Raw genomic sequence first — 27580 nt, forward strand, 5'->3', positions numbered from 1 at the left:
AGTCATTAGGAAATGCAAATCAAGACTGTGATGAGATACAAGATAACAAGGAGACGAGGGTGTGGAGAAATTGGAACCCTTGTGCACTGCTGCTGGGAGCATAAAATGGTGCAGCCGCTGGGGGAAACAGTCTGGCAGTTCCTCAAAAAGTTAAACATAGAATCACCGTATGACCACCAATCCCACTTCTAGGTATACACCCAAAAGAACGGAAGGCAGGGACTCAAACCGGTATTTGCACACCAATGTTCATAGCAGCATCATTCACTGTAGCCAAAAGGTGGAAACAGCCCATACAGATGAATAAACAAAGTGTGGTCTCTACGCGCAATGAAGTATTATTCAGCCTTAGAAAAGAAGAAAATCCTGACACTTGCTCCAACATGGATGAATCTTGAGAAAATTATGCTCCGTGAAGTAAGCCAGTCACAAAAAGGACAAATATTGTATGAATCCACTTATGTGAGGTACTTAGAGGGGTCACTTCCTAAAGACAGAAAGCAGAAGGGTGGGTGCCAGCAGCTGGGGGAGGGGGATGGGAATGAGGGTTTCATGGAGACAGAGTTTCAGCTTGGGAAGATGAATGATTTCTGGAGATGATGGCGATGGCGGTTGCACACAACACGCATGCACGGAATGCCACTGAGCGCATTTAGAAATGGTTAAGGTGGTCAATTTTATGTTGTGTATATTTTACCCCCCAACACACAAAAAATCATGGGGACTTCCCTGGTGGCCCAGTAGTTAAGACACTGAGCTCCCAATGCAGGGGGCGCGGGTTCAATCCCTGGTCGGGGAACTAGATTCCACATGCCGCAACTAAGAGTCCACGTGCCGCAACTAAAGATCCCACATGCCGCAACTAAGACCCGGCACAGCCAAATAAATAAATAAATATTATTTTAAAAATCACCAAGAGAAGAAGAAAAGAAATCATAGGCCAATGTACTGTCAGAGTGGGGTAGGGGACTGGGGGGATCAGAGATCACTGAGACCTGTTGCCTCATTTGGCGGGAAACAACACCTAGAGAAGGAACCAGAGAAGAAAAGGGAAGCAGAGTCCAGGAGCTCAGGGTTAATATGGCAGAGCCAGGACTGGAGCCAGGGTCCTCGAGCTGCAGGGCAGGGACTCGGTCTGTCTTGCCTCCTGCTGTTTCCCCATGCCCAGCCCTCAGTGGCTGTTAGCTGGAGGGCTGTGTCCCGTTCCTTCCCCGGGGTGGGACCCCCAGCCCCCTGGCGCTGTTGGAACACGTCTGTCTGTCCCTGCCTCGTGCCCACAGGTTCTGGTGGGAAGGCACAGGGCGGGACCCAGGCAGGGGTGTCTCACCTGCAGCCAAGGTTGGAAGCAAGTTCTCCATCACCAGCCACCCCCCGGCCCTCTCCAGCTGCGGGGTCGGGGAGAGGGGCTTACCCAGTCCCTGAGGACTTCACACCAGCTCTGGCTGGTTCTTCCTGGCTTGTCTTGTCCTATGTGCCCTGCTTACAGGGGCTTGCCGTGGTCTGTCACAGTTGGTGGGCAGGGGCGGGGTTGCCACTCACTTCCCCATGGCCCCGTGGCACTAGGGCCCAGGGATCGGGGCCCCAGTGCTGTGGTTGGACTGGGTCACGACTGGCCATCTCCCTCTCCCTGCCCGCAGGTCAAGGACGGTGCAGGGCACTTCTCAGGCTGCTAATCTCAAGTACATGGCATGGGGACCACGGGGTTTTATTTTGCCTTAAAGTTCCAGAGGAAGCTGCCTCTGTAGTCTGTGGGCTGTTCAGATGTACTTTATCTGCCTTTTAAGAGGGGTGAAGGAGGAGTGGGGCCTGCTGGCGTAGAAAAGGACATCCCATAAAGCAGGGGCGAGGCTCTCCAGTGGAAGAGGGCCAGCTGCAATTAACATTCACAGAGCAGGTTAGGAATCTGGAGCAAGCGGCCACCATGGCTCTGAGTACAGTGTTGGGGTTGATTTTTCTTTCCCCCTGGCTGGTCTGTGGCCACCTGCCCCACTAGCATGTAGCAATGCGGAATCCAGATGGCTGCTTCCGTCATTGGTGCGTATCATCAGATGAGCTTCTTGCCCATCCGGACCCCCTTTCCTCCGTTCTCCACACCGGGCACGAAGCAAGCCGGAACGCTGTTTCTTTGCGCCGGCACCTCTGGGCTCCTTCTCACACTCTTGATTGTTGGGGAGGTAGAAAATTTGGCTGTTTTTTCCTCCATTCTCACCAGAAGGATGTTGCTGAATGCAAAAATGCTAATCCAGCCTCTTCCGCCTTCTGGGGCTGGCTGTTTCTGAAGTTGCTCCATTTCACAGCAGAGTGTGGACGTCCGCAGCCAAGAAACCAAGCCACTGGGTCTCGAGGCTCCTCCCAGCAGGACCGCCTGGGATTTCCCCCTGCGTGGGAGGGGTGAGGGGTGGGCTGCTGGAGAAAAGCCCGGCTGGGAGAGGGCACTGTCATGGCTGGCAGGGTCGAGCGGCCCCCCACCAGGTATCAAACCCGTCCCCCCTGCAGTGGAAGCGCGGAGCCTTAACCACTGGACCGCTAGGGAAGTCCCAGGGTCGACCTTCAAGGCGCCCTGGCCCCCAGCCCGCACCAGGCAGGAGGCAGCCTTTTCTGAATGGAGAAAATGCCATGGCAACAGCATCAGGATGACATACTCTTTTACGCTGAAGGTTTAATGGGAGCTGTGTCTGCCCCTTCACAGCCCTGCCCTTCACAGCCCTGTCCAGCCCTGCCCTGCCCAGGCCTGCTCAGCCCCTGGTCATTAGCATATCACCGGGGACCTCTAAAAGGTCAGCCCTTTGCAGCCCGGGTCACTGGTGCTTTGATCTTTCTCCATCCCAAGGGCTAGCTGGCGGGAATGACTTGGCCCTTGTCCCCTGGAGCATTGTGTTTCTGCTGTTGCACCAGGATTTATCTTCTGTTTTGACAATTTACGTGATAAAAGAAATGAGCCTGAACTTTGCGTCCTCTGGCCTGGGGACAGGACGGAGGGAGGGAGCCCGTGGGAGTGGCCACAGTTGCAGGGCAATCAGATCCAACTCAGTTCTGTTGCTGGGGGAATTCTTTTATGAGGAGAGGAAAACGAGAACTGATTTGAGCTCCTTTGTCAGCCGTACCTCCTTCATCTGTCTCAGCCGAGCCAAATACCCACAGCTGCATTTCTGTGGCATATCCAGCAAAATGAAAAGAAAGCAGCATTCTTTGGGGGGTTGGTTCTTTATAATCAAAAGGAGTATCTATCTTTTAGCTTGAAAACTCAGAACGCCGGTAATTGGATAGAAAGCGCTGACCCCGAGGATGGGTTCTCATGCCTTTGACCCCCTTCCCGGTGCCGGGGGAGGGGGAGGTTCATGGACTCTGCTGCTACCCCTAACTTGGATGTGAGGTTCATTGATTGAACGTTTCCTCTGTTAAGTCTCCAAGACAGTGTCCCCGTGGCCCTGCCACGGTGCCACTGCCGCTCTCTCTTCCCGAGTCTGTGCCGTGGCCCGTGCTGTGACTGGCCAGACCACCGGCGGAGGGCGGCCCTTTGGCCAGCTGGCCTGTCCCTTCACTGGCTCCGTAGGGTCGCAGGCAGGACGGCTTTATTAGGAGGCCACTGGGTTTGTGGTCGCAGACACCCCTGCTGTGTGGCCCCTGGGGGGAGTCCCCTCCTCTGGGCGTGGACACCTTGAAGGGGAGGGCCCTTCAGAGAGCCGAGTGGCTGGACGAGCGGGGGTGTGGGGTGTGGGGTGGGGTGTGGGGGCAAGGGTCGTCCCGACGCTGCCTCGTTCTGCCCTCACCTCGAGCAGCCTCTGCCCTCGGTCTTCCCTTCTCTAGACTGGACGGTGCTTTGGCCATTCCTCCTGCGCGCCTGCCCCTGCTCTCCCCCGATCAAATGCTCCTGCCAAGTGGCACCGTGGGCTCTGGTGGTTGAGACCCCCGCCCCCCGCCCAGCCCACCGCACACATGGGCTCATCAGGGGTGACTCTCACCGCTTGGGGGCAGGTTTGCTCATTCGTGGGTAGGGAGTCTGGGTGCCCAGGGTGACGAGTAAAGGGGGTGAAAATTTTGGGGATATAGCCTTTTCGGTAAAAATTAAAGCAGTGAGGCTTTTTCCATGCAGACTGAAGGCTGTTGCACAGATGTTTGGAGCAGTAGCAGTAGCTGTTTGGAGTGTGTGCTCACCGCTTGTAAGGACAGCCTTCGTTTGGGCGTGTGAGTTCCAGGGTGTTGTGTGCAAAGCAAGCGTCCCTTCTCCGCAGCTGCCTCAGGTAAAACAAGGCCACTTCCAACACGTACAGAGGTCGCGGGGTTTTTATGGAGCGTCAGTGGAAGTGCGGGTTGTTTGAAGCTTTTGTTGAAAGGGGGGTGATGGTCTCCCTCTCGAAAATTGTGCAGTTAGGATGGGGCAGGCTTGGAATTCAGCTAAGATCCCAACGTTGGGTCCAAACTCGCGTGCTAACTGCTGAGGCCATATCAGCAAATGCCTAGGCGTTAGAGACAGACAGACCTGAGACCGGATGTCAGTGCCACCAACTCAGCTATGTGATCCCGGCCAAGGACCCAACCTCTGAGCCTCACTTCCTTCTTTCTAAATGTGGGAGAGAATCATGCCTACCTTAGGGGGATTTTTTTTTTAAATTTTTAATTGTGTTAAAATACACATAACAAAATTGGCCATCTTCACCATTTTTAAGTGTTAAATACTTCACATTGTCGTGCAACCGCTCTCTAGACCTTTCTTGTCTTGCAAAACTGAAGCTCCGTCCGCATTCAGCAGCAGCTCACCACCTCCTTCCCCAGCCTCTGTCCTTCCCCCAGCCTCTGGCACCCACCATTCTACTTTCTCTCTATGAATTTGACTACTTTAGGATGCTCAAATAAGTGGAATCACACAGTATTTATCTTTTTGTATCTGGCTTGTTTCACTCAGCATAATATCCTTGAGGTTCTATTCATGTTGGAGCAGGTGTCAGAATTTCCTTCCCTTTTAAGGCTGAATAATATTCCATTGTGTGAACCTACCACATTTTGTTTATCCATCATCTGTGTCTAGACACCTGGGTTGCTTCCTGGCTATTGTGAATAATGCTGCTGTGAACATGAATGTGAAAATACCTCTTTGAGATCCTACTTTCAACTCTTTTGAAACTCTTTTTGGGTGTGTACCCAAAAGTGGAATTTCTGGATCATATGGTAGTTCTCTTTTTGATAATTTGAGGACCTGCCATATTTTTTTTTCTTTTTTTTTTGCAGTACGCGGGCCTCTCACTGTTGTGGCCTCTCCCGCTGCAGAGCACAGGCTCCGGACGCGCAGGCTCAGTGGCCATGGCTCACGGGCCCAGCCGCTCAGCGGCATGTGGGATCTTCCTGGACCGGGGCATGAACCCATGTCCCCTGCATCGACAGGTGGACTCTCAACCACTGCGCCACCAGGGAAGCCCCCTGCCGTATTTTTTATAAGGGCTATATCATTTTCCATTCCCACCAACAGTGCACAAGCCGTTTCTCCACATCCTCTCCAGCACTTGTTATTTTCTGTTTTTTTTAATATATATTTTATTTATGGCTGTTTTATGTAACTGGATCTTCATTGTGGCACAAGGGGTCTTTTAGTTGCGGCATGCAGGCTTCTTAGTTGTGTCACGCATGTGGGATCTAGTTCCCCCACCAGGGATCGAACCTGGGGCCCCTGCATTGGGAGCGCAGAGTCTTAGCCACTGGACCACCAGGGGAGTCCCTATTTTCTGTTTTTTTTGATAGCAGCCGTCCTAGTGGGTGTGAGGTGGTATCTCGTTGTTTTGATTTGCATTTCCCTAATGACTAGTGATTTTTAACACTTTTTTTTTCATGGACTTATTGGCCATTTGTATATCTTTTTTGGAGAAATGTCTGTTCAGGTCTTCTTTATTTATTCTAAAGGATACTAACTCCTTCTCAGATTTGCAAATATTTTCTAACATTCCGTAGGTTGCTCCGTTTTTACTCCGTTGGTTGTGTCTTTTAATGCACAGAAAGTTTTAAATTTTTGTGCGGTCCGGTTTATCTATGTTTTCTTCCGTTGCCTGTGCTTTTGTCGTCACCTCCATGAGTAGAATCATTGCCACACCCGATGTCATGAAGCCTTTCCCCTGCGTTCTCTTCTGAGAGTTCTAGTTCTAGCTCATGGGAGTTTGGTGAATGAAGGGCAGGCTTAGGAGTCAGCCCCCGGCCCCCCTCCCAGGTATTCTCGTGGGAGCAGCACCCAGAGGTGCTGTCGGCTCAGCCCATCTGCCTGGTGGGAGAGTGGGGTGGGTCCGGGTCCCTCCTCTTCCCCGCCGGGGTCCTTATTCCAGGAGAAGTGTAAGCCAGTTTTCTTTCTGAATTTGCAGAAAAGGCTACAGACGGCTCCCTGCAGAGCGAGGACTGGACGCTGAACATGGAGATCTGCGACATCATCAATGAGACGGAGGAAGGGTGCGTGTCCCCCACCCAGGGCAGGCGGGCGGCGGGCCGCTCGAGTCGGTCTGTGTGCAGCCCGCTGCCCTGACGTCTGACAAGTGGTTTTCCTCACCGTCCTCCCCCCGCCCGCAGTCAGAGCAGTGACCGCCTCTTAATCACAAGGGGAATGACGTTGCTTGGCTTCGGGGTCCCCTGCAGCACGATCCCCACCTCCTCCCGCCTTCCGCAGCCCTGGGGACTGGCTGGAGTCCCAGGAGGGAGAGGCCCCGGGGTCTGTGGGGTAGTGGAAGGCGGGGCGCGGGGAAGACTTGTGAGGCCCAGGCCCCCCCACCCCTGCGCCGCCGGGTCTGTTCTTGCTGCTGTATTTACGTCCTCTTCTGCATCACAGGTACATTCCATGTGTACTGCTTCCAAATTAGTCGGTATGTGGCCCTCTGTCCACACTGTAAAAATGGAATTTACGGTAGCCACGCCCTCTTAAACCCTCTCCAGACCTGGGCGGCCCTGGCCTTGGCGCTGTCCTTACTGGCCTTGCCACGTGGAGGCTGGGGACCAGCCTCTGACGGTTGGCCCTGCCTTCATTCAACAAACATGTCCTGAGTGACCACCTCGTGCCGGGTCCCAGAGTGAGTACTGAGGGCACAGCAGGGACGGGACAGACGGAGTCCCTCCCCTGCGCCACGAGCAGGACAGTTACCACACACCCAGGTCAGCTGGTGACATGGCTGGGGAGGAAGAGCTGGGGGTGAGTGCTTGTGAACAAGTCACCCAGGAGGGCCTGGCCCAGGTGGCTCGAGGGGCGGAGGTGTGAGCACCAGGCCAGGGAAGGGCTTCCCAGCGCACGGTCCCAGGACAGAGGGGCTCTGTTGCGTCTGAGGGACAGCACTGGGGCCGGGGGGCCGGGATCCAGGCAGGGACCCTGTCTTCCACTTGGTCTGAGGTTCATCTTATTTATTTATTTTTTAAGATTTATTTATGATTTATTTATTTAATTTATTTTTGGCTGCATCAAGTCTCAATTGAGGCATGCGGGATCTTTCCTTGTGGCGCGCGGGCTTCTCTCTAGTTGTGGCGCGTGGGTTTTCTCTCCTGTAGTTGTGGTGTGGGCTCTGTAGTTTGTGGCATGCGGGCTTAGTTGCTCCGCGGCATGTGGGATCTTAGCTCTCTGACCAGGGATCGAACCCACGTCTCTTGCATTGTAAGGCGGATTCTTTATCCCTGGACCACTGGGGAAGTCCCCATTTTATTTTTTTTTATAGTTTTTTTTGTGTTTAAATTTATCTGGCTCCACCAGGTCTTAATTGCAGCACTTGGGATCTTTAGCTGCAGCATGTGGACTCTTAGTTGTGGCATGCAGGATCTAGTTCCCTGACCAGGGATTGAACCCGGGTCCCCTGCTTTGGGAGCATGGAGTCTTAGCCACCGGACCACCAGGGAAGTCCCTGAGGTTCATTTTAGGGACCACACTGGCTGCCATGCCCAGGACGGCTAGGCTGGGGCTGTCACAATCACCCTGGTGTGAAGCGATGGCAGCTTTGACTGGGGTGGCAGTAGAGGGGGTGAGAAGCCATGAGAGTCTGAGCATTTCTGAAGGCGGAGCCGGTGGAATTTGTGCCGTGGGCCTGAGAGGAGAGACAGGATAGATAATCCGAGGTTCGGGGCAGCTGCATCCCGAGGCCCAGCAGGCCGGGTTGGAGGTTCAGCTAAGGTTCAAGCCCTTCCGAGGCGGCGCTGGCGGGAGGGGTGGAGGGCTTGGCCGCCCTAGGGGCAACAGGTTGGGAGCCCTCTGGGAGGGGAGCTCCAGGCGACCAGCTTGGTCCTGGCAGGAGACGGGATGTGTTGAGGAGAAGGCATTTTAACCCCGCAGCCCCTGGCCTCCTTCCTGCCCACCCCGCCCCCGGCCTGTCCACGTTTATTGAGCCCACGGGTGGGGCGCGGCCTCTGGAGGCCGAGGCGGGTGCTGGATGGGTGGCCGAGGCCGTGGGTGCAGAGGGGAGGAAGTGGGAAGTGCGGGGGGGTGGGATGGGCATCTGGACCAGAGGCCGGAAGGGGGCTCAGGCCGCGGGCACTCTAGCTCCCTTTGCCCATGTCGCCCACCCCTCCGTCTGCCACACCGAGCTCCTCCGTCACCCACGGGCCTTCCTGACGTCTCTCTGGCCCCGCTGGTCTTTTGGTTCCGTGAACCTCCCACTCTCATGCCCAGCTTGCGGGTCCCCAGGAAGCGCGGAACGTGCACACGTGTCGGAACGGAGCGTCCTCGTCCCATGGGGGCTGGAGCGCAGCCCCTCCCCCTGCCTTGTCGAGGGAGGGTCCTGGCCCCTGCTGTCGGCCTCTTCCTGAATGAGGGGAAGCCTGCCCTCTCGCTGTCCCAACGCCCCGCGGATAAGCCCCCGTTGTGTGATCCCCTCACAGCCCGTATTGTACTTGGGCTCGCCACAGCTAAAACTCGTGTGTTCTGATGTGTGTGGGAGGGAGTGTCTGTCTCGCCCCCAAAGCCCTGGGCCCCGAGCTCCCTGAGGCAGGCATCTGTCTTCCTTACGGCCACATCTCCACCACCTGGACACATTCGTGAGGTAAGAGAGTAAGTGGATAAAGTCCCTGGGGACTCAGGGCCTGAGGACGAAGGGGGTCGTGACCCAGGGCAACATGGGCTCCACGAGGGAGGCCAGTGCCAGGCGCCTGGGGAGGGGCATCCAGGTGGGGTCCAGCAGCCGCCCAGGGGTCAGCGGGCAAGGTGGGTGGATGGCAGGGCAGGAGAGAGGGACCAGGGGCCTGGGTGACCCTGGGTGGGTTCCCCTCCCGTCTCGGTTCGCTCAGGTATAAAGTGGGCCCCAGCAGTGGCCGCTCGTGGCTTCACTGCCGCGCCCTGTGCCCGGCCCATGCGAAGCCCCGGCCCACACCAGCTCAGGCAGCACCCTCCAGCCCGACAGGGCAGGGCCAGACCATTTTAATGTTGAGGGGCTCAGGCTCTAGCATGGGAGCTCTGTCTGTGCTTCCTTTATTTATTCGGAGGTCACCTCTGGGAGACGGTCCTGCTGGGCACCGATTTGGTGAGCTGTCCTGCAGGCCCCTCCCTGGGCTTGCCCTAACACCCAGGCTGAGGTCACCTCCAGCCTGGGGCCTTGTGTGGCTGTCCCTCGTGCCCTGGACCCTTGGTCACTAGGCAGGAGTGCCCTGGCTAGATGACCTCCCCGGGATGTTTTCGGCCCTGTTTACCAGGCCTCCCCCAGACCCGCCAAGTTAGATGCAGCAGGCGTGTGGATTTAGTAAATGCCCTTCAGGCAATTCTGACATGCGGCTCTGGTGAGGATCCCCTGACCTGGTCATTTTCATGACCATCTTGGACCGTCCCCAGCTCATGGACTCTTTGTGCCCCAGCCTCTAAACTGGAGTAGCCCCGGATAAATGCAATGGAGCAAGGGAACAGCTGGGAGGGGGCGGCCAGGAGGAGAGGAGGTGTCCAGGGTGGGCGGGGCGGGGCATCGCCCCCCCGCGGGGTAAGTGGGAAGCAGCTCAGAGGTGGCAGTTCTGGAGCCGAAGGACAAGGTGGGCTCAGGATGACCAGAGAGAAGGTCTCTTCTGGGTCTGGGGTCCAGCTCCCGCAGCCCCGACCTCTCCCCCTGCTTGGGGCCCTTTCCTGCTCTGCTGGGCTCCAGCACCCCACTCCCCTCTCCCAGTTTCCTGCTCTGCGTCTGATGGGCTGCTGTGTGGTTCCTCTGACAGGACTTTGATTCTGTCTCCGAGGCTGCTTCCCCGGGGAGAGGGAGAAGTACTTGCTTTGGTGTCCCCAGTGCCTCTCAAGCAGCACTTCCCCCGTGGATTTTCGGTGGATTTTCACTTTCTCTCTAACCCGGGAGCCGCCGCCTCTCTGATTTCCCGCCACCGCGTGCCCCCCCAACCCAGGAGCTCCATGAGTCACAAGTGAGCAGAGCCCTGGGAGGCTCTTCCCATGTAGTGCCCCGTGGAAGTTCAAGAGGAGGGATGAGAGCGTGCCCGGCGGGGCCTTTGAGACAGGAAATCAGTCCCCGCTCCTGGCCGGCGGCTGCTGACCTTCATCAGCCCCAGGCCACCAAGTCCTCAAAGCCGAGAGCCTGTCGAGCCCCATGTTTGCAGAAATCAGCACCCCTGTTTGGGAACTGCAGCCACACTGCAAACACACCTGGCAGGGACCCCTCCCCAGGGAGCCGAGAAGTTCCGCGGGGAAGCCATGCTTCAGGTGACTCGGGTCTGTTTATTCCTTCTAGAAGCCTCGCCTTGCTTCTGTGTGTTTCTGTTGAAATTGGGCTGATTGGCAGAGCTGCTCCCCTCTCCTTCCCCAGCTCCCTCACACACTTCTTGAGAGTATTTTTTTTTTTTGTCTTTGTTTCTGGGCGCAGGCTTTCTCTAGTCACGGCGGGAGGGGCTACTCTCCTTTGCGGTGCATGGGCTTCTCATTGCGGTGGCTTCTCTTGTTGTGAAGCACGGGCTCTAGGCGCGCAGGCTCAGTAGTTGTGGCTCGCCGACTCTAGAGTGCAGGCTCAGTAGCTGTGGTGCATGGGCTTCGTTGCTCTGCAGCATGTGGGATCTTCCCAGACCAGGGCTCGAACCCGTGTCCCCTGCATTGGCAGGCGGATTCTTAACCACTGCACCACCAGGGAAGTCCTGGTAAATAGATTGTATTTCCAAACTGTCGGAATAGGAGGCCCCGATTTATGAACCTTCACTTTAGGAAAGACCCAGATTATGCTGGCCTGCTGATGGGTGGGCGGCAGGAGCCCACTTGTGACAGCAGAGGGCGGGGTTCCCCAGAGCGGGCCATGGGCACCGGGGGACCCTTAGACACGGGCACTGCGCCAGGTAGATGCCCTCAGGGGCTGGCTGGAGACCCGCCTCCCAGCGTGGCTGTGGTTTCAGCAGGAGTGTGTACTGAGAGCAGACAGTTGGCATATGACAGAGCTGTTGTCAGCTGGAGGACCCTGCAGCTCTGCCTACAGGGCCCCCGGGAAGCCGGGTCAGATCTGGTACCAAAACACACAACTCCCAGGGTTTTGAGCAGACTTCTGTTTTCTCAGGGAAAAAGGAGTTCCACAGAGCCTGGAACCTGGACATCCAGCTCTGCACAGGGACCTGGCCGTTCTCGCCTGTGTTTCTCTGGCGGGGTCCGTTCAGTGAACCCACCAGTGGCAGGCTGGTTATTGTTCTGGGTAAATCATACTTGCACGTGATGTGGAATTCAAGAGGGCTGCAGCCTGCGACCTGGGGAACAGCCCCTCCTCCTCGGCCCTGGCGCCCTCCCCAGGGGCGGCTCCCTCCAGGGTCCCCTCCTGGCAGAGGTGTGTGCGCTGGGCATTCCTTGTCCTTTTGTAGCTCACATGGCTGCGTCCCCTCTGCCCTGCTCTGCAGATGACGCTAGTCTGTATTTTTGGTGCGTTAAGAGTGTTTATTCTTCTGTGCAGCTGCATAGTACTCCGTTGTATGGATAAGCACAATTTAATTCAACCTGATTCACATTGATAGACATTTCGTTTGTTTCCAGTCTTTCACATTTACAAACGGGCGGTAGCAAGTAACCTCGTGTACATGCTAGTTGGCACGAGTGGCCCTGACTCTGTAGGCTGGGGCTCCGGTGGGATTGGCAGGATCTGCATATGTCTATTCTCCAGGCCAAAGGATGCCATTCGAGCCCTGAAGAAGCGGCTCAACGGGAACCGGAACTACCGAGAGGTGATGCTGGCGCTGACGGTGAGTGCCCCCCTGCCCTCCCCCAGGGCGGGAGAACGTCCGGGAGCCGCAGCTGGGGGACAGCCTGGAGTGAGCGCTGCTAGGGGTAGCTGTGCCTCCTGCTGCCGCCCCAGTGTGTCCACCCTTTGAGACGGGTGAGCCAGCAGGTACGCGGCACGGGCAGTGTTGTCCGGTGCAGAAGCCCAGAGCAGAGAAGCCACAGGCCTGGGCGTGGGTCCCCGGGGGCCAGCAGCCTGCTGTGAGGCACTGAGGCCAGCTGCTTCTCTAGGGGTCAGCTTCCTCCTTGTAAAAGTGCCAACTTCCACCGAGCACCTGCCCGAGACTAGGCTAGCTCTTCAGATGTTAACTCAAATGCTTCCAGAAACCTTCCTAAATGGGTTTCATCGTCCGCTTTTACGGATGCAGAAACTGAGGCTCGGAGAGGCCCAGAAGTTTGCCCAGACTTCACAGCTAGTGAGGTGCCAACTGGATCATGGGATAAAAACTGAACATCGCCGCAGAGGTTCTAGGGAAAGTCAGCAAGTGACTCCTTTCAGGAAGGAACAGACCAGGTTTTTGCCCGTCTTTCAGATGTCAGAAAATTAAAAGGGACAACTTCAGGTATTATTTCTGTCTTGAAAGCTAACATTTTTTCAAATGTGGCAAAAACCAGGCCACAACATGTTGCTCTAATAGAAACTGTAACAGGTCAGCGTGTGGACCTCCCTGTAGGGTTGAGTAGTGGGTTGTTTATCCAAAACAGCCATAACATGTTCCTTTTAAAGCAGAGAAACTGTTTGGATTTCTTGCCCAAGTGAAAACCCAAGACTTATTAGAGTTCTCTGCCAGGGAATTGGCGTTTGAATAATGAGAAAAAGACCAGTTGAGAAACAGGGAGTTGAAAGCTTTTGTTTTTTCCTCAGAATTTCAACTGCAGCTTTCACTAAACCCACAGTGATGCCCAAAATGAACTGTTTTCAGAAACAGAAATCACCAGGGACAGGCAAAACTCACGAACTCTTAGCACGCAGGCCATTTTCCTGGCATCTAAACACCTCCCACTCCATGCCCAGCATCGTGGTAGCTGCCTGGGATGGAGATCTCTCCACCGTGGGCCCTGCCATTCCTTCCTTCCTGTAGTAGAGCATGAGGGCCACCATTTAGTGTTTCCTTAAGTCTTACATTTAAGTCTTTAGACCGTTTCAAATTAATTTTTGTGACTGGTGTAAGTTAGAGGTCCAGTTTCATTCTTCTGCATGTGAATATCTAGTTTTCCCAACATCATTTATTGAAGAGACTGTCCTTTCCCCGTTGAGTATTCTTGGCTCCCTTGTCAAATGTTAGTTGACAGTATATGTGAGGGTTTATTTCTGGGCTCTCAGGTCTGTTCCATTGGTCTGTGTGTCTATTTTTATGCTAATACCACACTGTTTTGCTTACTATAGCTTTATAATATAGTTTGAAATCAGGAAGTGTGATGTCTCCCACTGTGGTCTTCTTTCTCAGGATTGTTTTGGCTGTTCAGGGTCGTTTATGGTTCCATATGAATTTTAGGATTGTTTTTTTGTTTCTGTGAAATCTGTAGATGGCTTTGGGTACTGTGGACATTTTAACAGTATTAATTCTTCTGATCCGAGAACATGGGATACCTTTCCATTTACTTGTGTCTTTACTTTCTCTTACCAATGTCTTGTAATTTTCAGGGCACAGATCCTTCACCTCCTTGGTTAGATTTATTCCTAAGTATTTATTTATTTTGATGTGGTCAGGCCTTTGCTGCAAATCCCGTAATGCCTTTGGGAGATTTGTGAAAGGTGCAGACCCATCTTTCGTCCGCTGGAGGCCCAGCCTGGCACACACTGCCTGGGCTCACGTCTGCTCTCGTGGCTTCTCTGTCTTGTCCTTGAACTAACCCTGTTCGTCCATCACAGTCCTCCTGCTTCCTGAGGGCCTTTTAACTTCATATCTGCCCCCACCAAGGTTGTCAGGATGTACCCCAAATAGGAGTTGGTCAGAGGTCTGGGGCTTCCTGCTCAGTCATCAGTGCGGCTCTGACTGCTTGGAGGCGCTGTTTGCCTACTCCGCGGGCCTTAGCTGCATTCAGGAAAGTTCCCACCGTGTTTCAGGACCAACAACCCACAGCGACAGATTTGCCTTTTTGGTAGAGCAGCCTGCAGTGGGCTTGCCAGCCGGGAGCACTTCCACAGCTCCTGCTCTGCCGGGCGGCCCCACCGCCTCTGTCCAGGGCATTTTAAGGACCGAATGAGGGAACGAGAGCGTGGCAGTGGTTGCCTGTTGTCTGAGGCACTCACTGATCTTGGAGGAGGGTGGCCCTGTGCCTCAGGGCGGGCGGAGGCTCAGAGGAGGCTGCAGGGGATCCTGTCCTGCTTCTGGCCTGACCAGCAATTTGTACCTACACCACTTTCTTCACCTTCTAAGCCTTTTAACTCTGGGAAAAAAAGGGGATAACAGCCTCCACTTAAAAAGGGTGAATGAGTTGTGAGGATGGAGTGAAATGACATACAACATGAAAGGGTCTCCCCTGGGTCAGCCATGCAGTCACATTCCTAACATCAGTGTTAGGAACTTTCTCCATGACCAAGCTTTGTCCAGGGAAAGCCCCGTTGTCCGACCCTAGCCCCGGGGAGTGGCTGCCTGGGGTCACCAGTGGTCAGTTAGTTTAGGCGAATGAGGACAAGCAAGGCGGCCAGCAGTGTCCCCTGATGCTGGTGACGTCCTTCCGTGGAGGCAGTCCCCACCAGCCAGCTGTGGCCTGGGTGCCGGCGTGGGAGGGGCCGGGTCATCGTCCGGGTCAGGGGGTTTCCAGAGAGCGAAGGGGTCCGGAGAGCTGCCTGCGAGGCTAGAGGGACCCTCCAGTGGGTGCTGTGAGCTCAAGGCCCCTCGCTCGTGCGGTGGGGGCCCAGGACAGTAACCCTGTGACACATCCTCCTGCACTGGCCCGCCAGGCAGGTCTGCGCTTCAGACACGCTCACCCTAACTGCAGTCCTGCAGCAGGGCACTCGCGCCCACTTTGCAGGCAGGGAAGCCGAGCTCAGACAGACTGGCCCTGAAAGTGGACCTGAGATTCAAGCCCGCGCTGGCCATTGCTCAGAGCCCACAAGCGCTGCGCTCTTCTAGTGGCCGAGGCCTGTGTAACTTACTTTTCCGGACGAGGAAGGAGGGGCAGAGTTGATTCGAATGTGGCCAAGGCCACAAACCGCATATGGGGGTGAGAGACCTGGGTCACGGCCGGTCTCAGTTGTGGAAGCAGGGTTGTGCGGCCGTGTGGGGCATTCGCCTCTTCACGACCAGGTCCAGTAACTCACCAGCAGCGCAGGCTGCTCCAGTGGGCTCCGCCCGGGAGGGCCCGCATCCACCGGCTGTTGCCACCAGCCCAGAGGCTCGTTTCCAGGGATGCTTGGTCGTTTTGACCCCGCTGAGACCCCAGTACCCTTCTCGTGCGGATCCGGTGCCGCCCGACTGCTGTGCAGGCCCAGAGACCCCAGCCAGCAAGGGGCCACCTGTGTCCTGCAGAAGGGTTTGCCTCTGGAGGAGCCCATCGGCAGGATGGTCGGCAGTGGGGAGAGGGGGCCGCGTTTCCTTGGCCCCTGGGGGTGACCTCTGTTTCCATCCCGCCCGCATCAGGTGCTGGAGACGTGCGTGAAGAACTGTGGCCACCGCTTCCACGTCCTCGTGGCCAACCGGGATTTCATTGACGGCGTCCTGGTCAAAATCATCTCTCCCAAGAGCAACCCCCCAACCATCGTGCAGGACAAGGTGCTGGCTCTCATCCAGGTGGGTCGGCGGGGAGAGAGGAAGGCGGGGCCTCCCAGCAGCAAGTCCTCACGCTTCCCCATCATTTGGAGGAAAGGATGGGTGCTTCTGGGTTTAAATATTGGTTGAGAAACACTTGTTTTTTACCCTCATCCCGCTGAGATGACACCCTCAGCGGTGGCTCTCCTGGCCGTTGCTGGCTGTGTCCGGGTGCCTGGCCCTCGGCTGCCCGTGGGGGACAGGCCTGGAGCCTAACGGAGCCACGTGCCGGGTCCACGTGCCACAGGGCGGGGCCAACTCTGGGGTCGTGGGGGTGGTGTTCAGGATTCACTGAGGACGTGACAATTCTGTTGAACCCTGAGGGGTGACAAGCTGGGTGGAAAGGTCAGAGTGCAAGGGGTATGGCAGGTAGAGAGCAGTGTGTGCAAAGGCCTGGAGCATCGAGAGCACAGGTGACACTTTGGGACGTGTTCGTTATTCATTGTCCGGTAACAAATTAGCCCAGACTTAGCAGCTTAGAGCAACAGACGTTTATTGCCTCCTGATTTCTGTGGGGCAGGGCTTCGGGGACAGCTTAGCTGGGCGGTTCTCGGGAGGGTGCCGTCCGGGTGTCGGCCAGGGCCACCTCCTCCGAAGGCTCGGCTGGGGCTGGAGGAGCTGCCTCCAGGCTGCTCCCACGCGGCGCCCCCGCCAGCGGCCCCCCCCCCCCCCCCGCCTGCAGCAGGTGTCCTAGTGTCCCACGTCCTCGCCATCGTCTTCCTCATAGCCCGTCTGACGGGTGCACAGAGGTTTTGCATCCCGTTGGCCTTTTTAAACCCGTCTTGGAAAGAAGGTGATGTTATTTCCATGTTGAATATGCTTTTAAAATGAGAAGTTAAGGTCTGATGGTCCCCTGGGAGGGCGAGGGCTGCAGCTTTTCTGAAGTCTCCAGCACCTGTGTCCCCACAGGCACGGGAGATTTCAGAAAGTCTCTCTTTGCACGGCCCCCTCGCTCCCCACCCACCGTCCCTCTGACACCTTCCTAGAACGCCGATCCCAGGCATCGTGGTCCCAGGGTGGCCCACAGAGCTGGCGTTTCCAGTGCACGTTTGCCACCGTCTGGTCCGCTGTGAAGTCAGGATGCCCGTCCCTCCCCGCTCCCCTCCACCCCTAATCCCTCCATTCAGCCAGGCAGCCGTGTCCTCTGGCTGCCCTCCTGCCACCCCACCTCTCTGGGCCACACGGAAAGACACCCCCTCGGGCTCGTGTGCTCAAGGGACCCTGCCCTTCAGGAGGATAGCGTGCCAGATGCAGCAGGCCCTTCTGGAAGGGACAGGGCTCCCGGTGGCCCGGGAGGAGGGGGCCTGTCCAGAGGGCGGGCCTCCCGTGACGTCCCCTTTGTGGGACATCCCCCCGCTCTACGCCACCCTCAGCCTCTTCCTGGGGTTGTTCCAGAACAGAAAGGACGTGGTTCTGGTGGAGGAACCTCATCCCTGCCTCCCGCACTCCCCCCAGAGTAGTGTCTAAAAATTCTCTTTCTTTCCACTGAAGAGGGGAGCTGATGGCGGGGGGTGGGAGGGGCAGGGGGAGCCGGGGGGGGGCTGTGTTCTCAGGAGGTGTCAGGGAGCCGGTGGCCGGGCTTGCAGTAGATTCTGTGGATGGGCAGCTCCCGAAACCCTGTCCCTGTGAGTGAGAACCCCAGGAGCACGAGCAGGACGGCACAGCAGCTTCCTTTTGTCCAGGGAACGGAACCCATTGTTTAAATCAGCAATTGTTTATTGATCTGAAATTGGATGATTTAAAACTTTGTCGAGTGCTTCCCTGGCGGCGCAGCAGTTGAGAGTCCGCCTGCCGATGCAGGGCACGTGGGTTCGTGCCCCGGTCTGGGAGGATCCCACATGCCGCGGAGCGGCTGGGCCCATGAGCCATGGCCGCTGGGCCTGCGCATCCGGAGCCTGTGTGTCCGGAGCCTGTGCTCCGCAGCGGGAGAGACCACAGCAGTGAGAGGCTTGAGGGGTCTGGAGCAAATGGCTCATGTTTGCATAAGGTTTTAGTCCTTTCTTTGGTGTGCGACCCAGGGGAAAGGAGATCGGAACTCCCTCTGGGCCTTCCAACCCCTGACACGTGGGCACGGGTGGGCGGGGCAGGGCGTAGGACAGTGAGCGGGCGCTGTGATGCTGACCCACAGCTCCCAGGACAGGCCTTCTGCTCTGACAGCAACCGCCCTGCCGCTCCCTGGCTTCTTGTGGGGAAGCAGACCTCCCGAGGCCACAGCCCCTGAGGCAGGGTCATGATTCTCAGCGGGGCCAGCTGTCTAGAGGGGCTCCTGCGCTGTCACCGTCACCTCAGTCCGCTGGCCGCCTGCGTGGCCATGCTCCCCTGTCCCTGCAGCAGGAATCTTCGCATCGGTGAGGCCATGTTCGCTCTGACTTGACAAATGCTGTCTGACTGCCTTCTCTGTGCCCCCGGGAGACTCGGCAGCTGGGGGGCACAGGTGTGGGCACCGGCCCGGAAGGTGCCCAAGGCACACGGCATCTCCCGCCCTGTGCTTCCCCCCAAGGTGCTGGCATCAGGGGTGTGGTCAGTAGAGAGCACTGCCGTGGACACACACTCTGCTAGCAGCCCCGCACCCAGACTGCACAGGGGTCCCGCGCAGGACGGGGGTGATTAGCCGGGACTGCTTGGCTGCTTAGATAGCAGATGCCAACCCCAGCTGCCTGGGCAAAGAGCAGAGCTGGTCATGGCAAGGCTACCCAGAGCCCCGGGGTGACGGCCAGGGAGGGGACAGACCTTCTCCTGAGTGTCCGCGCCGAGCAGTGCTGGTCATGACAAGGCAGGCTACCCAGAACCCCGGGGTGACAGCCAGGGAGGGGACAGACCTCCTGAGTGTCCGCGCCGAGCAGTGCTGGTCATGACAAGGCAGGCTACCCAGAACCCCGGGGTGACGGCCAGGGAGGGGACAGACCTTCTGAGTGTCCGCGCCGTCCCAGCAGGCAGGCTCTCCCTGCTCCCTGGTCCGGGCTGGCATGTGGGTGCGACCCAGGGCCCACATCTACCCATAGAGCAGCCCAGCCCTCCGAGGGCCCAGGGCCAGGCTCCTGAAGCAGGAGGCCGTAGCTGCTCAGCTGGGCACGTGTACCCCCTGCGGGGCCGTCCATGGGGCCTGCTGATCGCTGCTGGACAGGTGCCCCAAGAAGTGTCCGCCGACTGGAGAGAACAGTCGTGGTCTTCTTATGTCTGTCTGCTGGGGGTGGAAGGCAGGATAAGTTAAAAGGGCTCCCCTGGAGCTGTTGTCTTTCTGCAACAACGAAGGCCGGAGGCAGCTCCAGGAGGAGCTGACTGCCGCCTGCTTCTCCCCGCCTCCCCGTGGGCAGTGAAACGCGCCCCCCACCAGCGTCCAGGAGGAAGTGTGACCACGAGGGGCTGTCCTGACGTGGGCGTTAAGTCCCTACGTGTGCAGGTTGGATGAGCAGGCCCTGGGAGGCCAGGCTCACGGCAGGGTTTGTGGTCAGTGAGATGCAGCAGCCAAACTGAACGAGGCTTTTTGGAAACTGCCCTCTTGGTCAGAGATGGGGGGAAGCAGCTGGGCCCTGTGGCAGTGACAGAGCCGCAGGCAGGACGGCGTTCCTCGTCCTCTGGGCCCCTCTTGGGGGCTGCCCTTTGGAGGAACTTCCTTTTTTGATACCTTCTATAACTTCCAAAGAACAGAATTTAAAGATAAATTTTGACAGTTCCTTGAATCAGAGACGAGCGGCAGCCTTTTGAAATATGTGTTCCTTCCTCCCCGTGTTGTGTCTTACATAACGGAAGCTAGTGGCCGAGCTTCCCAGCGGACTGTCGCACACGGGCGCCTGGTGCCAGCGCTGTGAGTAGCGCGGGTGCACCTGCCCCGGCCGCAGTCACCTCGGCCGTCGGATGGGCGGCCAGGCAGTGTGGACTCCGGCTCCCTGACCTACTAGGGTCAGCCTGGACTTTCATGCGCGGAGCGTGGAGGCCACGCCGCTGTGCCCGCTGTGCCTGCGGGCGCGGCCTCTCCAGCCGCACGTTGCCAGGCACATCTCCTGGGCTCAGCCCATGCTTCGGTGTGGTCGCTCCGTCTCCGCTCTAGGCTGTGCCCCACGCTGGACTGAGTTCTGTGCTTTGCTTTCATTCGTGCTCAGCCTGGTGGCACTGGCAGAAGGAGCAGGGTGGCTGGGCCGCAGCCCTGAGCGCCCCGTCGCCCCTAACAGGCCCCCTCCTCCCCTCCAGGCGTGGGCCGACGCCTTCCGGAGCAGCCCTGACCTCACGGGCGTCGTGCACGCTTACGAAGAGCTGAAGAGGAAGGGCATGGAGTTCCCCATGGCCGACCTGGACGCGCTGTCCCCCATACACACACCCCAGCGGGTGAGCCTCGGCCGCGTCCCCAAGGGCCTGTTGCAGGGACAGCCTCTGAATTATGCAGCTTGTCACCAGCCTCCTTAGGGCTCCAGGGCGTTTCTTGTTGATAACGAGTGGGTGCGGGAGAGAGACGGCTGGTGGCTGGTGGCTCAGGGACCCCCCCACCCGCCCCAGGTGCGGGAGAGAGACGGCTGGTGGCTGGTGGCTCAGGGACCCCCCACCCGCCCTGGTTTTCACCCCAACTGTGGGAGAAGGTGACAAAGGAGCCGTGTGGACGCTGTCATGGAGATGGCCGCTCAGGTGGAGCCATCCTGGGAGGGGCGCGGCACCTGCTCTCCCGAGCCCAGGCGTCTGGTGTGGGGACCGCGTCTCCCAGGGCGGCCGGAGGAGCCCCACCTCCACATCGGCAACGCCGAGGGGCTGGCGAGGTCCCTGTTCATGGGTTTTTGAACTGGACAAGTCACATGGATCTAAAATTTACTTTGGGCTATGAGTGGTCACCCTTGACTCCCGCCAGCCTTGGGATGCAAAGCCCCGGGAGGGCCCGCTGAGGGCAGCTCCCACATGCTAGCAGCTTCAGGAGGGAAGGTGCCCAGGCAACGCCATCCTTCCTTTTCGGGGGCAGCCAGGCCCTCTTCTGCCCCGGGAGAGCCCCGGGAGGCTCAGGATCTGGGAGAGGCACCCACCCCAGCTCCCTCTGCCACGGCCCCGTTTGTCCATCTCTGAGGGACGGTGCCGTGCAGGCCTCCCGCATGGGCACGGCTCACGTTCAAGGGGTCACGAGGGGCCCAGAGGGAAGCACGAGGACTTGGGCTTTCCTAGCGTTTCTCTCACATGATCCCTCCAAGCCACTTGCTGCACTTTGTGTAGTAAACCTGTTTTATTCTTCGAATCATGACGCAGAGCAGCGTGGCGGTTCCTGTAGTTACAGAGAACGTTCAGTAAATTGCATAATTACTGTTTCTATTAGTCCGCTTGTAAAGGCCAAAAAGTAACCTTCTGGTGCCAAACGGGGGCTCCTGATTAGAAAACTTACCAGCAGGCCCTCCCCTCCGATCCCGAGGTGGTCCTGACGGTGGGAGGGTGGCCAGAGCCCGCACAGGCTGCGCTGGGGGCTGCCTCTGTGGCCCGCCTCGGTGTCTGTGAGGTTCTTGGAGGGAGGAGGGGTGGGGGGGCCCAGGCGGCCCAGGCGGACAGCAGGCTTTGTCGTTGCCGTGCAGAGCGTCCCGGAGGTGGACCCAGCCACCAGCATGCCCAAGTCCCAGTCGCAGCTGCAGCCGAGGACGAGCAGCGGCTCCTCCTTGGTGCCGCAGGCCCCGGCTCTGAGCGCTGCGGGCCCCATCACGGCCAATTCAGAGCAGGTACGTGCACGCTTAGGGGCCACAGGCCAGCCTGCCGCTGCCCTTGGTCTCCCAGGAGACAGAGGAGGCCTCCCCAGACGGGCCCTGTGAAGGGTGTCGGCGACACGGGTGCAAGTGCCCGGCCCTCCTGAGGGCGCGCTGTCCAGGGCGGTGGTCACTCGAGGTGGGAGGTGAGGGGCTCCGGGCACAGCAGGTGGGTGGTTTGGAGGACTGGGCGGGGGCGGGGCTGGCAAGAATCACAGCAGGAGGTGAGGCCAAAAGCCCGGGAGCCAGCGGAGTTGTGAAGGGCCTCGGGCGTCCACAGAGAGGTTTAGACTTATCCTGAGAGAAGGCAGCCTGGGCCAGGGCGGAGCCTGCAGGAAGGACCAAGTCCTGCTGCGTCCCGAGCAACGCCCAGTCTCCCCGAGTTATTTCCTGCGGAGCTAATGCTGCCTCAATGCCAGCCTGGATTCTTTTGGAGGAGTCTGGAGACGAGTCCTTAGACGAATCTATAGAACTTCCATTAGTTAAAAAGTGAGGATTGGTCAGACTTGAAAGAAAATCCATCCACTGTTTCTGTTTTTTAAATTCTCATTTACTATTTGCGACAGTTTCATTATTATGGAACCTCATTTAAACAGAGGGCTCAAGCGACTGTGTCCGGTTAGCGGAGTGTGCGCACATTTCTGCTCTGTGGGCCCCGAGGATGGGGCGGCCGGGCAGGTGGTGGGCTGGGATCGGACAGGCCTGGGCTCAGCCCGCTGCTCCTGGTGAGGCTTCAGCCGGGTCGCTTAACCTCGGTCTCCTGTCAGTAGACCGGGCGGCAGTCCTTCTCTCCTGCCCACCGGGCGTCATGGGCTGGCTGGGCAGTGGCAGGAAGCCCCCTGGGATCCCCAGAGCAGGGAGGAGGTGGAGGCCGCAGCTGAAACTACCGCTGCCCCTCCTGGGCCCCCGCCACAGCCGGCACCAGGCCTCCCAGGTGGCCCTGGGAAGAGGGAAGGCAGACGCGTTTGCAGTTGGACGGCCACCGAGACCCTCCCCTGATTGGCCATCTGCGCCCGGGGGGAGCTCGGGAGCGGTTGGAAGGAGGGTCTGGGATGGGCGAGGGGACATGGGCAGGACGAGAGGGGGCTGAATGCGGTGAAGAGAGACAGCAGACCCGACTGGGCAGTGCGGGGTGTGCCCCTGGATGGCCACGGCTGGCCTGTGAGGTCACCTTTGCACAGGTGAGGACACAGGCTCAGAGAGCTGTCCCTGCTGTGGGAGAGGCAGCCCGGGTCCCGGCTCTGGGGAGCTCTGTGGAGCTGGCAGTGGGGACAGGCACCTCTGGATGGGGAGCCGGTGGGGAAGGCACGGTTCAGAGGTCACTGTGCTTGGAGCCTCGATTCCGGGCCAGAGCCTGCAACTGTGAGGTTCCTAGTCGAGGACCCCAGACCTGCTGGGACCTCGGGGGCCACGCTCTCCACCACGTGAAGGAGCAGAAACAGGGCCTGAGAGGCTCACTTCCCCTGCAGGCCCCGCTCGGCCCCCTCCCGCCGCGCTCCAACCCAGCACTGCCCGCGCTTCCTGGGGCTCCCAGCTGCCAGCTGCCGGCGCCCCCCGTGCGCAGATGCAGACGGAGCTGGCCCGCGTCCACCTGGTGCAGGCTCGCTGACCCCGTCCCCACACTTCCCCCGGCCCCCACAGATCGCCAGGCTGCGGAGCGAACTGGACGTCGTTCGGGGAAACACAAAGGTCATGTCCGAGATGCTAACGGAGATGGTTCCTGGGCAGGAGGACTCGTCCGATCTGGAGCTGCTGCAGGTGAGGGCCTCCGGGCCGGGGGTTGGGCAGGATGGGGTTTGGGGCCTGTCCTCTAGAGGGACCGAGTCCGAGGAGGCCCGCGTCCAGCCCACGCATCCCGGAGGCGGTCAGAGGCCAGTCCCAGGTGCTCTCTTCTTTATCCTCCTTAAAAACGTTTTTTCCTCATTGTAAAATGCCAGTTGCAAAATACGTGCCCATTGAAAGAGAAAGGAAGTACAAAGAAGAAAATCGTTTTCTTTAACCCCAGCGTCCGCAGATAAGCACTGTCGGTGTTCTGATGTATTTTCTTTCAGACCTTTTTTCCATGTTTATTTCACGTGGGGTTGAGATGGTATCAGGTGTATGATTTTATGTGTTGCTTTGTTCACCCAACATGACGTCACAAACGTGCAGGGACTGCTAGCTGTTCCTGCTCGTGGGAGCCACTTCTGAGACTTCTGGGGTGAAGCTGAGGGTCCCCGGCCAGGGTGGCCCACGTCCTGGCTCCGGAGGCTCTGTGGCTCACTGGCCACCTGCAGGTCTGGGAGCCAGGCGGAAAGAGCTGGCCTGCAGGGTTCCTACCCCAGGTCCGCCATGCCCAGAGCTGGCGCCCAGCTCTCCTGACACCGTCTCAGAGACTCTGGCATCGGTGGAAAGTGGCAGCGGCCCCGCCCGCAGAAGCAGCACCTCCTGGAGGGTGGAGAGGACGCTGTGAAATGTGAGGGCCAGCGGGGAGCACCCCCACGCCTGCCCCTCGGGGCAGCCGGTCTTGGTCCCCTGAGGGCCACACTGGCTGCTGTCCTTAGGAGGGCATGCTTCCCGGGTGGCCTGGCCCAAGCAGCTGCTTGCCGTGCCCCCTTCCAGCCCCTAAGGGGGTGAGGGTGTGGGTGGGGGAGACCTGCCCAGGGTGTGGGCTGTGGTCCCCGCTCTGGAGGGTCTCACAGCGGGCAGCCTACCTACCTGGGTCCGGGCCCTCCGGCTGCTCTGGACGCCGAGCAACCAGATGCCGCAGCAGCCCAGCTTCAGGTGTGCCATCAGTGCCGCGTCAGCCTCCATCTGCGGTCTGCAGGGTTCTCCCAGGCGTTACCCCAGGCACAGGAGACTGAGATCAGTCCAGGAACGGTGCAGGAACTGAGGGGCCTCTCGAGGCAGCTCTGTGCTGTGTCAGCACCAGAATTCTTGCTGACAGGGGTTTGCAGTGGACAGAGCTGAGTTCCTGGTAGCAGGCGCAGCAGAACAAAGCCAGCCCTGCGGACAGCCAGGGCCAACCAGACAGCACACACCTCTGCGTGTGCGTGTGTGTTTAAACGAGCCCGTCAGCCAAGACAAACAGAACCTGATCTCCTGGCGTCAGCTCAGTTTTCAAAAATAGGTTGCTTCCCATGACGTTTCCCTTCCCTCTGTCTTGTTCCAACTCCAAGCCTGCCGACGTCGCTGCTATCTTATAAGTCAAACAGAGAGGACGGTTCTGGGTGTCAGTGGGAGGCTGTCCTTTCGGCACGAGAGACTCGGGAGCCGGCAGCTCTGTAAGCAGACACGGCCGTCCTGGCCGCTGGCCTCACTCCTCGAGCCAGCCGAGCAGGATCTCCCAGGGGTTGGGGCTGCATGTGGGAAAGTGCTACGGTCTGCTTGGAAAGGGATGGGATCAGACTGTGCCCTGGGACCCCTCACTCGAGCTGGAGGGTGGCCAGATTGCTCAGGGCAGAAGCTACCCAGAGCTCAAAGTGGAAATAAATGCATTTGTCACCAGCCCAAGTGTTCATGCCCACAGAAGCTGCTGCGGATTTGAGTGTAAACTGCTGGGAGGAAATGGGAAGAGGGAAATGGGAGGTGTCGGCGAGGGCGCGCCGCTGCAGCCGACCAGCATCCTGGCCGGCTGCGTCCGTCCGGACGGCTTCCTGTGCTTCGCACAGGACTTGCAGGTGTGGCCTCACCCGCGGCTCGCAGCGTGGCAGGAACTCAGGCAGCGTGGGCGAGGGGAGGCGGGACCCCGGAGGGAGCACAGCAGCGTCCCCCTCTGGGCTGGGAGAGACCTGGGAGGCGGCTTGTCCAGCCCCACCCTGTGCTGATTCCCCATGCCGGCAGCATGCCTGGTGCTGCCTTGTTTCTGAACATCCTCGGCGACAGGCTGGGGAGGCACTTCCGCCTCCAAACACATGACCTGGATAGACTTTGGGAAGCAGCACGACAGGGCAGGAAGAGCTGCGGCCTAGGGATCCCCGGCTTCACTCTGGGCCTGGCCGCTGATGAGCCAGGTGACTTAGGGCCTGGAGTAATCTCCCCCCGTTGGCCGGCTGGGAAGCGGCTGATTGAAGCCCGTCCACACCGTGCCTGCAGCCCCGGTCTGTCTGCTCCACCCGCTGGAGCAGACACAAGTTCCTCCCTCACGTAGCAGGTCCTTCCATGCTTGCAGGCTGTCGGCCGCCCTCCCTCGGGTGGCCCGGTGGCTCTGAGCAGGGGGCAGCGCTGGGGAACCTGCCGCCTCCGTCTCCCTCCCTCACGGGCTGTCCAGCCACGTCTTCCCTGTCCTGAGACTCTACATCTCTGTCTGCTGGACCTTATGCCCTTGGCTGCGCCTGGGAGTCCGGCCTTGGGAATCTCTAAAGATCCCGATGCCGGCAGCCGTGCCCCCACCGCCCCCAGATCAGCCTCTCCAGCTCTGTCTGCAGTTAGTGATAACGCGTGATTAATCCAGTGACGCCCAGGATGGGCATCCCTCACGGCCATCCCTCAGCTGACGAAGGAGGCCCATCCCACATTGTGTCTTCAAGTAGCAGATGGTTTATCCCCTCTCGCTTCTTGCCTCTCATTTCAACAAAAACCAGGGGGGCCAGGACCATCTTCTCTAGAGAAATCTAGTTTATTCTATGTGTTCAGCTTCATTATTTCCCCCTTTCTCTTCAACAAAGACTGTGTCTCCCTCCTGTCTCCTTTGCAGCTGTAGAAAGCAGATCTTCAGGGCCTTATTCCCTGTGGGTTCAGAGGAGACCCAGAAGATGATTAAAAGATGGTTTTGCAAGGTGGGGAGGAAAATGTCCCTTGAAGAAAAGATACAGGCATTGGGATGAATTAGACAGAAAAGGGACATTTTACAAAGCCTTCTGGTGGATGGAGGGCTTTTGCACCAAGAGCAGTGACCAGCCGCCCTCCCTTCTGTTGAGAACCAGACCCCAGAGGCCAGAATGAGACCGTCTGCGTTTAGGAAGTTCCTGTCCCAGCTGTTGCCAGGCGGGAAGGGCAAGCCGGGCAGGCTCTGGCTGTCTGTGGCTCAGGACCAGGAGAAGGTGCCTGTCCGGGTGGTTTGGAGGCAGGTAGGGTCTGCCTGCTGGTGACGGCGTGGAGGGCCCGCAGGCAGCCAGCGGGTGTCTGTGGTGGCACAGATCTTCATGCTCTGGTCCTCCTCTCCCGTGCAATCTCGTCTCGTTTCTTCCTGTTTAATTTTTTTAAGACAGTAACTTAAAAGGTTGAAGCAAGGAAGTGAAACTTTCTCTCTGCAGAGACCCCTGGAGACCCCTCATCCGGGCCGTGTTTAGGCAAAGCTCCGTGGGGGGTCCCTGGGTGCCAACCCAGGCGTAGAGCACGCGAGGCCCTGCCAGCGGGTGGGGGATGTCCTGCCCGCCTCTGCCCCAGCTGAAGGCCACGGGAGCCAGACCCCAGTGCACGGCCTCGGGTCTCATCCTTCCTCCAGGCGAGGCCCCAGAAACCACCTAGCGCTTCCCAAACGTTCTGCAAAGTGATGGAACACCTCCTCCACGAGTGAAACTCTACAGAGGCCTATCAGTGTCCGAACAGATGAGAGCATAGCCACCCTGGCTGCCGTGGTGGTGCCCGGCGCCCCCATCCCACCCTAGGAGGGCCAAGCCCAGGGCGCTGGACCCGCAGACAGCGGGTGGAGCCCAGGGCGCTGGACCCTCGGACAGCGGGTGGAGCCCAGGGCGCTGGACCCCCGGACAGCGGGTGGAGCCCAGGGCGCTGGACCCCCGGACAGCGGGTGGAGCCCAGGGCGCTGGACCCCCGGACAGCAGGTGGAGCCCAGGGCGCTGGACCCCCGGACAGCGGGTGGTCAGGGCTGCTTGCTGCTGCCTTGGCCGCCACACCCGGCAGGGACTGGGCTCTGGGGGGAGATTGAATCCAGCCCTGGCCTCTCCCTGCGGGTGCTACTGGTGCTTCGGGCGTGTGTGCCAGGTGCTTGAGATGCTCCCTGCAGCCTACTGAGG

At 58.7% G+C, this 27580-nt stretch overlaps 1 protein-coding gene across 7 annotated transcripts in view; it reads left to right on the forward strand.

Moving 5' to 3' along the window:
• Window positions 1–27580, forward strand: part of TOM1L2 (target of myb1 like 2 membrane trafficking protein) — an 82668-nt gene that overhangs the window by 37125 nt on the left and 17963 nt on the right. For all 7 annotated transcript variants that reach the window (XM_059997728.1, XM_059997730.1, XM_059997729.1 and 4 more), the window contains exons 2-7: window positions 6342–6426; window positions 12054–12132; window positions 15757–15906; window positions 20113–20247; window positions 21462–21602; window positions 23268–23384. In XM_059997728.1, coding sequence (XP_059853711.1) covers window positions 6342–6426; window positions 12054–12132; window positions 15757–15906; window positions 20113–20247; window positions 21462–21602; window positions 23268–23384 — 707 coding nt within the window. The remainder of the gene's footprint in view (window positions 1–6341; window positions 6427–12053; window positions 12133–15756; window positions 15907–20112; window positions 20248–21461; window positions 21603–23267; window positions 23385–27580) is intronic.

This window comes from Delphinus delphis, chromosome 19, assembly GCF_949987515.2.
Source record: "Delphinus delphis chromosome 19, mDelDel1.2, whole genome shotgun sequence".
Classification (NCBI taxonomy): Eukaryota; Metazoa; Chordata; class Mammalia; order Artiodactyla; family Delphinidae; genus Delphinus; species Delphinus delphis.